This window comes from Cinclus cinclus, chromosome 3, assembly GCF_963662255.1.
Source record: "Cinclus cinclus chromosome 3, bCinCin1.1, whole genome shotgun sequence".
Classification (NCBI taxonomy): Eukaryota; Metazoa; Chordata; class Aves; order Passeriformes; family Cinclidae; genus Cinclus; species Cinclus cinclus.
This window is the reverse complement of record NC_085048.1, coordinates 87,204,203-87,216,536: the sequence shown is the minus strand read 5'-3', so window position 1 is coordinate 87,216,536 and position 12,334 is coordinate 87,204,203. Positions and strand designations below refer to the sequence as shown.

Genomic DNA, 12,334 nt, shown 5'->3' with positions numbered 1-12,334 from the left:
GTTGTTTTATATAACCACATTCATAGTGTTTTCAACCACAGCACAATTATCCACAAACATAACTAGAGATGCCAGGCTGTATGGACGGCTGTAGCTGAACACCAGGCAGGGTACCTCAAATGTACACATGCACACAGGCACCCAAAACCTCTGCTAGCAGGGTTGCAGGAGCTTTTATTCATAAAGGAGTGGAATTAGGTGCACTAAAATAGGAAGGCCAGAATGTTTGCAAAGCAACTGCTTACCATAACCAGAGTAACAAGTGTCAAAATCTAGGGTGTGGGTGAGAGGGAAGCAGTGCATCCATCAAGGCATCCCTCTCCCTGTAGAGAGGGGGCAAGTGGCACACTTTCCCTGGCACAACCCAGAGTAATCATTATTATAGTTACCTCTCAATTATATCAGTAGTCATTTTCACTGACTGATGAATGCTGCTCATTCTGTACTAAACCATGTTTCTTTGTCTTTTATTACTACAAAGATGGGACCCCACAAGGTTTACAACAACAGCACCTTTGCATATCCTTAGCTGCTACAGGAACAAACTCAATAATGATGCAGAAACTGAAAAGACCTAAGAGAGTTGTAATAGCTGTGTACATTCATGTCCTTTTGAAAAGTAGTGACATGTCTTAGGAAGTCAGAGACAGTATTTGGGAGCATTACTAATTACAGTTAAAGCAACTTCAAAGCAATGTACAACTAGCAGGGTTGCCCAGTCTGTCAGATTACATGTCTTTTTCTCAGTTTGTTTTATTTAATTAAAAAAACCACAACAAACAAACAAACAAACCAACCCCCCACCCCCCCACAAAAAAAAAAAAAAAAAAAAAAGCTGAAAGAAAACCTCTGGCAAAATCTCATCAATGATTCCCAGAGACTGCCTCCTCCCATTCCTGGAACTCAGCTGCATTTCTGTTGCATTCACAGATACAAATCTCATTCTCAAATGCTTACTGCCTCCTTATATCAGTGTACACTTACGTAACAGTCAATACAAATTTACAACAAAGAAAGGAGACAACTGTTCTGTTATTGCCAGCTCCCTATAAGTGAATGCTTCCAACTTGACATCAGTATTTCTTTTCTGTTTGTACTAATCTTAAAGGCTTATCTTGAACACTAAAAACTGAGGTTAGAAAAGAAACAGCTGAAAGGAAGTTTCACTGGAAAATATTTAATTTTAGCAGGTTTATTTCTTTTGATCAGTAGATAATGTAAGGTTTGTTTACTATATTGAGTTTTTATAAGCCAACATTGAACTGCTACACTTCAAACTTTACTGCCAAGAAAAATAAAATGTAATTCACCATAGGCAATGTTTCCAGGCTACTGAATAAAGCCAAGTAAACAATACACTACTTCCAGATTCATTCTCTCAGAATCTACAGATCCTCTGTCTTCAAAACAAACCAAGAAAAAATATGGTCGCTGACAACACTGCTGCTAATTCATATTAAGGTTTTTTAGATGAAACTAAATAAATAGTACACCTCTCTCTTTCACCAAGGAATAAGGACCAGCATCCAAGAATGACCTTCAAAATGTATTTGAACTTGTCTCCTCATATTCTCACACCCTACTCAGTGGAGTCTGTGGGGTTTTATTGTCTATTCAGTCCAATAAAAGGAAGGTCCAGTGACTGCCTGGGAGTTCTCCTTCATGCATCATTCTTCCTTGCTTTATTTTCAAATTATTTAAACTGCATTTAGTCCTCTGAGAAAGTATTCCAGTATTAAACTCATAAAACACAAGAGTGATCACAATCTGAAATACCTAAAGCTTGACCTTCCTTTGGAGTCGTTTCAGCTAAAATCCTCCTCCTCTCAAAGCAAGGAAAGAGGCATTTACATTCATTAGGCAGACTCTAGTTTCATTACTTTCATCAACAACAACCTGTCTTAACAACTCTGCCAGACAATTAAACTACCTAACATACTGATATTTCCATCGTGAATTGCTGCTTTTCATTAGTACAACCATTTATTCAATTCTTATCTTCCAAAAAGTCACATCCATACATCTCTGGCTCAAAAGTGCTGGAAGCTAAAACAGCACATGCAGATGTTTCTCCAGCTGCTTCATCTGCCTTACTCTTTTTCCTAGGCTCGTGCTATCAGTCCTTGCTGGAGGGAGCACCCTGACTCAGACAAATCTTTACATGACCCAGTACGGCTTTTATAAGGTTGTGTTCTTGTCCTGATTTTCTTGCTGTTCTAATGAAGGCTCCAACCATCGTTTAAATCAACTATTTCATCTTTAAGCCACTTCTTCCAGATCTCCATTAAGATTTAAAGAATCAGCATATGCGAAGAGTTGACACAGATAATTTAAATTTCTACTATTGCACAAACCTTGATGTATTCAATAAAGCCCAGAAATTAAAAAAAGAAATAAAGAGTACATGACTTTCATAGTATTCAAGGCCAGGCTAGATGGGTCTCTGAGCAACCTGGTGTAGGAGAAGGTGCCCCTGCCCCAGGCAGGGGGGTTGGAACCTGATCTTTAAGGTCTCTTCCAATCCCAACAATTCCATGATTCTATGATAAAAGTCCTGTGCAGAAAAATCTACCATACAACCATGCATAGATTTTAATAATACTGTTATTTTTTAATATGAGGGCACTAGATTATTTAAAGAATTTTCAGAGAGATGGGACCAGTTCTAAAAGATGCTGCTACTTGCTGAAAAGTAACTGCCAACTTCTTGACCCAATGAAGTTAGTAGGAAGAGCTTAATTTCTAAAATTAATGTTAAATAATGTAAAGACTTACGAAGCCAAATATCTCCTGTAAGTCTAATTTCTGTCACATGCAACTGAGTCAATGTGACTCATTCTGTTCTTTAGATGTGAGCTGCAAGTACTGGCTGTTTCAAAAACTAAACAAAAAAGGTTCAAAATCTCAAAACAACATTCCTTGCATAAAACTTAAGCATTCATATGCTTAACAGAACTGTCTGAATTAGTGATCACAAAAAACAAACAAACAATGAAAAATCAAACCCCACACACTTCTTTGAACCAGCTGGCTGCTCTAACATCACAGAATTTTGTGGATAAAACTTAAGTTCGGTAAAAGTTTGAATATTAAGCGTAACTATTTGTGAAGAGCAAATGACTGCTGATTGCTGACACTCAGAACAACATTCAGTAAATGAATTTCCATTTTTATTTTCATGAAGCTTTAACTTTGCACCAAAGCATAACAAATTCTCCATTTCATCTGCCAGTTATATTTTGTATGTCTTTAAGAACAGATCCCCAGAGAGAAGGAATACAGTTTTTCTCTTGCAATGCAAAACATTAGCATATGCTCAGGGAACAAATTTCAGGATAAATCAGTAGGAGTGACAAAGTAACAGGAATAAGTGGGAAGATGAGAGTGAGAAAAAGAGAAGCTACCAGCCAGGCCTCAGATGAGAAGATGGGGAATAGAGAGAAATATTCCTAGGGATCACAGCAGAGCAAGTAGAATTTCTGCAACTTTTGACTTACAGCAGTGACCAAAACCAGTCACAACAGGAAGAATCCACCAGCAAGACCATGACAGAGCAGCAGAGGATTTAAAAAAAAAAAAATATTCTACAGAGTTGTTTGATTGCTTGTACAAAGTACCACCAAAAATACAGACACATCATGACCAAAGCAGATTCCAGACAAATTGTTTTTTAATGATATGTGCAGCCAGGAACTTCTATCAAAAGCTTTATCTTGGACTGTGCAGTCCATTTCCTGGTGGAAGCAGCAAATGGAGGCACACAGACAAAGTAATGTAGCTCCCTCCATATATAAGCAGCAAGGGATGAGGGAAAAGTCACTGAATGCTCCTTCTTCCTAATCCATGCCTAAAAAAAGGCCAGAGATTAAAAACCCTCTTCTAATACAACAGTCAAATAAGAGAAGCGAACTTCTCTATACTGGTTTGTATCTCAATCTCAAGCTAGACACTGTCAACATGTACAAAGGCAGCACCTTCAACATTTCAGAACAAGGCACAGACAAGTTAATGAAAACATAATGTCTCTTAATAAATTTCATTGACCTAATCCCCTGTGTTCTGAAAATATGTAACTGTAGGCTTGCCAAAGTGAATGTGAAGATCAAACTGATAAAACACAAGATAATGAGTCAATTGATGTGCAGATTCATTCATTTGAAAAACAAATAAACCTTAACAGCAATTACATCTGCTCATGATTAATGGCAGCTGCCCAATGGATTCTTCTTGATCTGAATGGCATGTAAGGGTATATACACTCTCATTAGAGTACAGATTTTTCCAGCACACAAATGTGAAGAAGATTTCTGGAAATTAATGAGAGCAGAACTGTGACTGAAAGCTCCAGTCATACTATTACTATTCCACTGTACTTAAAAAACAACTGGATTCTCCATTTAGGAACATCACACAGGCTTAAAAATTCAGCATCAATCAAGTTAACTGATTCTCTCAAGATAAAAACAAAAGCTGAAGTCTAACATCTGCTTCCTTGGCAAAGCAATTTGAAAGTTTATGCATTTGGGAGGGTTTTTTAGTCATCATAAATAAGCCACAAGCAGATGAAATAGAGGTGCTGCCTTGTTTTCTGGACAAATCTTTATAGGGTCCCTGTAACTTTTCTTCACTTTAAAGCACTCAAAGGAAGGGGCTGAAGAATTAGAGGAATTAAAAGGTCTGTGTGCAGATGCAGTCAGTGATCTTGCTGGTATCGAGGAGACAAGACAGAATACTTGGCATGTTTGGGGTCATGCAATGGAGGGATACAGGTTCTTTAGGATGGACAGGCAGGGAAGATGAGACGATGGGGGTTGACCTCAGTGGCAGAACAACTGGAATGCACAGAGCTTTGCCCAGGGATGGATGATGAGCCAGCTGAGAGCTTACAGCTAAGGACTGAAGTGTGGGTGACACTGCTACAGGCTCCCAAACTAGGCAGAACAAGTGGACAAGGGCTTCTAACAGACAGCTGGAAACAGTCTTGTGCCACCAGGCCCTGCTCCTCATGGGGGGGCTTCAACCACAGCTGGGGGATGACCAACACAGCACCAAGCAACCCAGAGGCCTCCGAGAGAGCGCTCCATGACAAAAGCAGCAGAGGGAACAAGGAGAGGAGCTCTGCTGGAACTCAGTAACAGCCAAGGAATGAGTGATGGAGGATGTGAAGGTAAAAGGCACCCTTGCCTAGTTCATTCTGAATTCCTCAACTTTTCTGGAAAGATGGAATATATACTCACAGAAACTGCAATCCTAAAGACACAGAAGGTCAAAAGAACATTTGATCCTCTGATAAGGAAACGTCACTAACTTCCCAAATAATTGCAAGTTCCTTGGCAACTGCCAAAAGTCAGAAAGATTCACAAATATAAACGCTTCCCTAGTCAAATTTTGAAACTCTTCCAGAAGTCCCTGCACAAAGCTCTGGATGAGTTGTTCCTTTCAGCTGATCAGCTAAAAAGCCTAGATCTTAAGTCAGAAATGTTTCATTATTCAATAAAGCTAGCACAAAATTCCTGCATTTTCTTGTGAATTAGAAAATTTATTTCCTTCCCCCAACCCAGGCCAATGTGGATTATGGAGCAAAGCACAAACTGTACTCACAAAGGAAACATTAAGTATAGAAAAGATTTTTCGGTAGCTTTATTCATGTTAGTGTATTTGCTTATGATGCAGAACTGCCTCTTGAAGAAGAATATCATCAGATCCCCGAGTATTAGAGAACAGCAGCACCCCTTAGGTAATTCTTGAAAAATAGATACTGTGTAAAACCTGTAAAGCATAACATTATTTTATCCTCAGGTACATTGATATTCCTATGCAAATTAAGCCATAGTCAAAACACTATGGAGAAAAAGACGTTTTCACATAATGAAGAGGTCTGAAGTTAAACACAACAAATCTACATCCATTGTCAAAAAAAAACCACTTTTCGGCAATCTCAGCATTTTGAAAACCAAGCCTTGTCTGGACAAGCACTACATGCTGAACTGTTTTTGAATGATCTTTCTATAGATTAACATTTGGCTTGCAACAGATGAAGTGATTACATAACTCTGAAACATAACTGAAATACACCTTCATGATCTACTACATCTGGCACTGCCACCTAATTCTGCATCATTCCAGCCTTCCTTTTCAGAACTTGACAGTATATGAACACTGAAATAAAAAACTCGAGCAATGAACTTAGTAGCTTCTCATGTGACTGAACAAAGGAAATTACTAAATTCCAGTTGCATATGGCCTTGTATTGCTGGGAAAATGTCTATTTTATTGAGGTTTGTACAGACTTGCTCCTTTTAGTAGAGAGTTTTGTTTTGGTTTTATATCAAGGAGGATGACAAATCCTCCACTGTGTCGCTGCAAACAGTTTTGAACACTGCCAGATGACCATATCTTCAAGTAAGCCTTCAGAGAATCAGTCCTTTAACCAACAGCCTCCATAACACAATTTTCTACTCTTCAATAAGCCTTACCAGCAGATTTGCAAGTCCCAATTAACACTGATAAAAAGCAAACTGAAAACAGGCATCCAGCAAACCCTAAAAAGGTCACAATACTTTTCTCTTTGTACTGTTTACTGGAGGTGCAAGCTAGCTACAGGTTGAAATACCTGGCATTGGTACTTTGGAGCTACAACAAACACCACTGTCTTGCCTCCATTTTCTGCACATCTTTACCACTCTACAGTCTTTCTTCTGAATGTTTTCTTATTTTAGACTAACAACAGATAATTGCCATACACATCAGCCATACACTAAATAAAATTAAGGATTAAATAAAGATTCTGAGCACCCTTGATTCATGAGCGATAACAGCAAAGCCCAAGACCAATGTGAGAAGCCAAACCACTGAACTGTTAGGGTAAAACTGACATTTTTCTGGAAGAACATCATCCTCTGATAGCACTGATCTCTCCTTGTACAGTACAAATTGCAGTAGTAGCTCCTACTAGCTTCTCAAAACTGATGAAAAATCAGGTTAAAGCTCTGAGAATCTCCCCCACCTCACATATGTGGAAAGCTACCTACACCTATGCATAAGATCATTTAGCAATACTGAATTAAAAACTAGATCATCCTTTTCTGTTTCATATCCACCCTCCATTATGATTATTTTTTATCTTTTTTTTTCTTTCAGGTAACTGAAAAGAAGGCAGTTAACTCCATACACTGGCTCTACATGCCAGTCCACACCCTCATGAGTAGTGTTATAATCATTTTGGATTAAGAAAGCATTTCATTCTCACTGTTGGAACAACCCTCTCTTCCTAACACTTCAGGAGCTGCGACACAGCAGGGCTGCACAGCTAATTTGAGGATGGCAATCTCCCCTTCCCACACAGACACAGCAGCTCACAGGTCCAATCACCTGAACGTATCAGGTGCTCTTTAGAGCAGGAGCACATCCTACATCCTGCAAAACCCTTCACTGTGACCAACCAGCATCTAAATCCAGATTCAGCTGCCTGAAACCCTTTACAAGTAAAATTGACATTAACAGCCCTAGAGGGACTTCACTCATCTCCTGGATTTCCTGAAAGTCTTGATTTTTAAAGGGAAATAATATGCTGGAAGAGATACAATTAAAAAACAAATCAAAACAACCATACACACCCCAGCACACAGCTTACAGTGGGAACATTTACCTAGAAAGCTTGCCAACTAAGACAGACCAACAGAGCCGATTGTGTACAATACGGCTTTGTTGGAGGGTTGCTTGTGAAAAACAGGCAATAAAAATCAGTAACTTATTACCATGATAGCTTAAAAACGAAACACAGTGATCTGACTGCCATAAACCATGGGAATGATATATGGAGAATGAAGAAATTTCTGATAAGTGGGCAGTGCTCCAGAATGTTTCCAGAAGACAACAGTATAAAGTTTACCACAACTTGTACAGCACACTGACAGGAAGTTGTTGGTGTAGCAGAAAAAGCAAATGAAGTAATAAATAATTATTATGTGGATAAGTAGCAAGTCAGAACATATATACAATGCTATTGGTGCACAGAGTCCAGCTTTGCCTCCAATTTGCTCAGTTATTTTGGGCAAGTCACACAGATCTCTCTGTAAATATATTCTGATAGGGATATTTGCTCTTAAAACACTTTAATCTCTGGAGATGAAACATTGTATGAAATGTAAATGTTGCTACTTACAGCTTACTACCTTCAAATGACAGTTGAAATGTGCATTTCACATTTATCATCTGAACAGAATCAACTCAAATCAGTCTTCATGTATGTTTTGACAACGTGTGAATGTTAAGCACAACTCACGGTATGCTATCTGCCTGTCAAGTATGACCAAAAAATCTTTAAAAACCCCTAGAGTGAAAAAAAAAATAAATTAAATACCCCTCACAAAACAACAACAAATCGATGCACAACAAGGCTCCCAAGCTTACTTGCAGCAGGGTGCCATGAACACCGTTGTGTCGCGTGCCACGAGTGGCAGAGTCCGGGAGCCCCTGCAGCAGGGCCAGCACCATGTGTGGAACTTCATTGGCCAGAACGAAGGGAACGAGAGCCCGGCCTGACATCTCCCGGCAGCGGTACACGGGGGAGTGCCCACACCTGGAAAAGGGAGAGACACCTGTCATTTGTCATCCAGCAATCCACTGGGCTGCCTGAAACACAGCAAAGCACAATGCAATGAAAACTAAAATGTATCTCTCACAAATCCAATGTTCAGTCTTAGCAGTGAAAGGTAAGTCACAGCTAGAGCTGTGCCAGCGGATTTGTTTTCATTCACGAGTTCTGGGGTTTACATAAAGGAAAAAATAAAAAGGATCTAATGTAATCATGCCATTAAACAGGTGAGTATATCGTCCTGTAGCATCTTTCAGGATGTTTATGTTACTTAATAATGACATTCAAATGTACTATGAGTTTGACTTAAACTGTTAGCTCCTTGTTGTTAATCAGATGTTTCCATGAGAACACAACATGGTGTCTACTGAACTTTGGGGAAAATGCCCCACTGGTTTTCAGAACACATTTATTGGCAGGAAATAAAAGACACATTGGAAAATAATGTTACCTTATTTATAATTAGCACCCAAAAGAAAAGTACTTTTTATTTAAAAACAACTACTAAGATGCAAGACTCCATATAAAGGAAATGCCAAATAGAATCTTTTATTTTTTAGTGTTAAGGTTTTGATGACTGGCTGTAGATTTATGAAAATACATACAGAATGAGCTAACAATAACACATTAACCAGCCATATACTACTTCAGTAGCATGTATACTGAATTGACATGAGTAAGAGTCCTTAATCAGCTAAGTAGGTTAGGCTAAGTCGAAGCCAGCAATTCTTGCATTTGTCAGTTTTCATAATGCAGGTACAATTCAGCCACCCAGAAAACTGAGAAAATTACTAGAGGGTTTAGCCATAAAAGGCCACATGTCTTAGGTGATGGAAAATGCAGTACTACTGAAGTTATGCTCTGATACCTCCCAGAAGATTGTGATGATTTGAGAAATGGCCTTCACTACTCCAATACTCTCATCCCTTTCCTGAATTGCTTCCTAAGTATTTTCATCTTACACAATCCCACGAAGATGAGATTATCCCCTGCCAAAATGATTTTGACCTCTGCTGAAAAAAAACCCAAAAAACTCTGCAGTCTCATATTTAAAAAAACCCTTCTCATATTTAAAAAAACCCTCATATTTAAAACCCTCTCTCACATATTCAAAAAATTAGAAGAAATTAAAAGGTATTCTAAATTTTCAAGTATCTGTATCAAATTTAAACCAGTACTCAAAGTAGTAGTTTACTTTAGTTTACATGAAAGAGAGAGCACGGGTTCCATCTTGAACCAGCAACCAAATTAATAGGGTTTTGAACACTAAGAAACTGAACAGTCTTAATTTAAATAGATATGCCATGGCATGCCTGAAAGACACAGATCTCCTTCAGAGGAACTAGAGAGAGGAACTATGCCCTGACAACAGGTTTTTGAGGCAATTTTCATCCTTGCAAATAAGGTTGTGTACTCTATTATGATTTTTACAAAGAGCCTCTTTACATTTCCTTTTCACCGACTGGCCATCCCTCACAAGAGGATGCTAAAGCAGAACAGTCACAGTTAGAAGTTCTGCCATACGGAAAAGCTTTGATCCTGTATTGACAAGGTGCAAGAAGAAATTCAGTTTAGCTATTCCTAAAAGAACTTCCTCTTTTTTTTTTTTTAACAAAAAATTAATTCTACTTCACAGTAATCTGAAATCTAAGAAGTGATTGTCTGCAACCATTCTTTCAGCTCTGCTGAACCATGTTTTCTTAAAGTCGTTTATGACCTTTTACAGATCCTAAGGAATTGGACATGTTTTCACAGGAGGAGTTAAAATTGGGTAAAATTCCAGGGTTTTCCTCTAATTTGTGCAAGGATACTTTCCAATATTACATGCTTCAAGAGGGGCTTTTTTCCCTCAAGCACAATGCAATGAATTACTACGTATTTTTAAATAATGTGTCTTTAACTTTCTTGTCTTGTAAAAAAAAGTCAGACTTAAAACACATGCACTTACATATATGGAGATACAGTATTTTACATGCCAAATTTGGTTCTACTCTATTATTTTATCAAACTTAATATGAAAATAGAAGTGACTGCTCTATATTTAGAAAGAAGAAAATAGTTTCACATTACAGACAAAATTTTCTCAGCTGCCCCAAGTCCTCCTTCAGAGCAACAGCCACACAGGTGTCCAGCCATGGAGAACTCCCCCAGGACGTCGTGGACCTGGCTCTGCAACCTTCTGTGCCTGAGGGAAATGCAATCCCACAACTCCTACCTGCCCAAAGGGCAACCCAGCCACCAGCCTGCCACTGTCCTACACACTTGCTGAGCATTCATGTACACTTCTCACACTCCAGGCTGCCACACGGTGCAGGGACTCACACCTTGGTGGGAACCCTGAGAACAGCAGATCTGTGAAGTCTGTACTAAGGAACAAAAGCATCACTAAACCATAGGAACAATGAAGTATCTGCTTTATAGGAACGTGTATGGGTACACAAGGAAGGTATTTCACATCAACAAATAGCTTTCCAAATCTGAGAGGGGTTAAGACTTCTACTGTTTCTTCTCATCTACTTAAAATAATTATTTATTTTAAAATCTAACACTCAAACAAAATCATTTCCAATCCCCACTCTCCAGCAAGAGACAGCACTGATAATATTTCAAAAATACTCCTTTCACATGCCAGATGTCATGCCAAGTCACCACTAGTGACCTAACCCTGAACCTCTGCATACCCTGAAGGCACTTAGGTGCACATCTCTCACGTTTTGAAGGCACTTGGCTTCATTCCTGAATCAACCAAGAAGTTTGCCAGGAGAATGTCAAAAAGGACACTAGTTTTTCCATCCTCTAGCAGCACCCTAGAACAGAGCTTTGATTTTTATTGGATCCCACTTACATTTAACCTCTCACCTGCAAATAAAACTAAACAGGACCAATTCTCAAAAAGGGATAAAAGACTGAATGCAAATAAAACAACTGAGCAGAAAAATAACATTCTAACCAAATTTAGCAATTTTTTTTTTCATTGTTATACCAAGCTACAAACACTTTAACACTGAGTCACTACCTGTACTGCTAAAAATTCCACCTTGAATTTAGCAATCATTATGGGAAGCAATCTCACAAACTGCATCAAGAAATATTATTGCACAATTTTTTGCAACCACACTAACTTAGTTTGCATCTGCCACAAAACCCAGCAGCTTAAGAAAGAAGCATTTTAAGGCTGTGAAACTATTCAGGTTACTCCTTCTGCAGCAGTTTAGCACATTGCCATCCCTGAGATGAGTTTCACTTATGTGATGATAGTTGCCCTGTCAGGACACTGGCAGAAAAAGACCTCCAAACATTGCACTTCACCATCCAGACTCTGAGCTTCACCTGGCAACAAGCACGAGGCAAATCTGCTGCAGGCTCATCCTCTCTCCAGGAAATATGAGCAATGGAGACTTGCATCCATTTGGACAGCATGCATGTGTGGGTAAAGCCACATTTAAAACTGTTCCATCTTTGATTTGAAAGGTTCTTGGGGGTGGCAGGGAGAAGTGTCTCAGGCATGTGACACTACCTTTACATGCAGGTCTGACTTAAGTAGACTTTAACATCTAGGAATTGTCTAAAATGTTGTCATAGGTAAAAACATACATTATGCCAACCTATTTTTATTATAGTCAAGGCAGCAAGCAGAACGAAACTTGCAAAATTCTCATGTGATATACTTCTATTCAATCCTGAGGGCTATTAAAAACTGTCGTATTTCACCTTGAACTCAGTACTGTTTATCTAGGT

The 12,334-nt window shown here is 38.8% G+C and overlaps 1 protein-coding gene across 1 annotated transcript in view; it reads right to left on the bottom strand.

Annotated features, from left to right (window-relative positions):
* Positions 1-12,334, bottom strand: part of THADA (THADA armadillo repeat containing) — a 153,776-nt gene that overhangs the window by 80,908 nt on the left and 60,534 nt on the right. The window contains exon 28 of the mRNA XM_062490364.1: positions 8,413-8,581. Within this exon, the coding sequence (XP_062346348.1) occupies positions 8,413-8,581 (169 nt within the window). The remainder of the gene's footprint in view (positions 1-8,412; positions 8,582-12,334) is intronic.